The 1,401-nt window shown below is 44.8% G+C and overlaps 1 protein-coding gene across 2 annotated transcripts in view; it reads left to right on the forward strand.

Moving 5' to 3' along the window:
• AGMAT (agmatinase) overlaps positions 1 to 1,401 on the forward strand; it is an 11,535-nt gene that overhangs the window by 9,043 nt on the left and 1,091 nt on the right. The window contains exon 6 of one of the 2 annotated variants that reach the window (XM_003783887.3): positions 817 to 901. The exons of the other annotated variant lie outside the window; for it this stretch is intronic. Within the exon in view, the coding sequence (XP_003783935.1) occupies positions 817 to 901 (85 nt within the window). The remainder of the gene's footprint in view (positions 1 to 816; positions 902 to 1,401) is intronic. 2 annotated transcript variants of the gene reach the window in all.

Genomic DNA, 1,401 nt, shown 5'->3' on the forward strand with positions numbered 1-1,401 from the left:
AAAAAAAAAAGTACTTGAAGATACTTGTGAGCAACTAAAGACTGCTAAGTAATTGTCTCATACCCTCTAAGGATATGGTGTGCTCCCACTTAATGGGCACAAAGTAAAGGGTACATGGTACACCTCCTGTGTATAGGATGCAACTACGACAGGGACGTTACCTAACACCTGCAAAGATTGTAACCTAACCCTTTGTACCCTAATATTAGTCTGAAATTAAAAAAAGAAAGGAGGATATAGGCATAACTACCTCACTTCAAGTTACTCTCTGCTGCCATCAGAGGGATCTCTGAAACACAGTCCTCATCCCTTTGCTTAACCTGTGGGATTTTTCCCCCTGCAGGATGGGAACCCTTTCAGACAAGGCCACTCTTCTTCCTATCAACCTCCTCACTTATCCCGTCCCCCAGGCCACGTCTAACTACTTGAACCTCTCTCATCTTGGTGCCTTTGCCTATGTCTTCCCCTCTGCCTCGAATGCTCTTCCACCTGCTTGGCCAATCTCTTGAACAAAGAACTTGAAGCCTTGCCGCACCTCTCTAAGCTGTGCTTACACTATACTGGGCTCACTTTTCTCCAAGTGCTTAAGGCACGACATTGAACTGATTGGTTTACTTGAGTCCATCACACTAGAAACCAAGAACCGTGCATTAGTTATTTGTGCCTCTGGCAGTCAAGAAATGCTTATGGAGGGAAAGCCAGCAGTTCCAAGTCAAAGGGTGGGCATGTGTGGGAGCGACCCACTGAAGCCTCTACGGATTACTTTTCACTGTAAACAACGACCGCCTGGGGCAACTCAGTCTTGATCTTGGACAGGCTCTGGAGATCATCCGGGGATGTCAAGGCCTCAGCGTGGTGGGCTGTGATCTTGTGGAAGTTTCGCCTTTGTATGATCTTTCTGGTGAGTAAGCAAGAGCTGCTAGTTTAGTCTAAATTATATTAATGTAGTTAATAAGTAGAAAATGGAGGGTTCTCTTTGTAATACAAATTGGGGAACCTGCTAAGCATGTCCGACAGTGTGGAAAATAAGCCTGTTACTGCACACCTTACAAACATGAGCTAATTAACCCTAACAAAACCCTGGGGAGGTAGCTAAGTATTATTAGCTTGCCCACCAGTCAGCAGAAGAGAAAGAAACCTGCCTGCAGTTTAGCTAATGTGGCACGTTTATATGATTATCCTTTGATATTTTATTGAAAAGTGAATTCTGAAGCATAAATAATGTAGATTAATATTCATTAAGTGGAGAGCTAGCTGGTTAAGATCTGCAAAATAGGCTTGGCGCCTATAGCTCAACGGGCTAAGGCGCTAGCCACGTACACCTAAGGTGGCGGGTTCGAATCCCCAGCCCGGACTCGCCAAACAACAATGACAGCTGCAACCAAAAAAAAAATAGCCGGG

This window comes from Otolemur garnettii, unplaced genomic scaffold, assembly GCF_000181295.1.
Source record: "Otolemur garnettii isolate 467f Iridium unplaced genomic scaffold, OtoGar3 scaffold00009, whole genome shotgun sequence".
Taxonomy (NCBI): domain Eukaryota; kingdom Metazoa; phylum Chordata; class Mammalia; order Primates; family Galagidae; genus Otolemur; species Otolemur garnettii.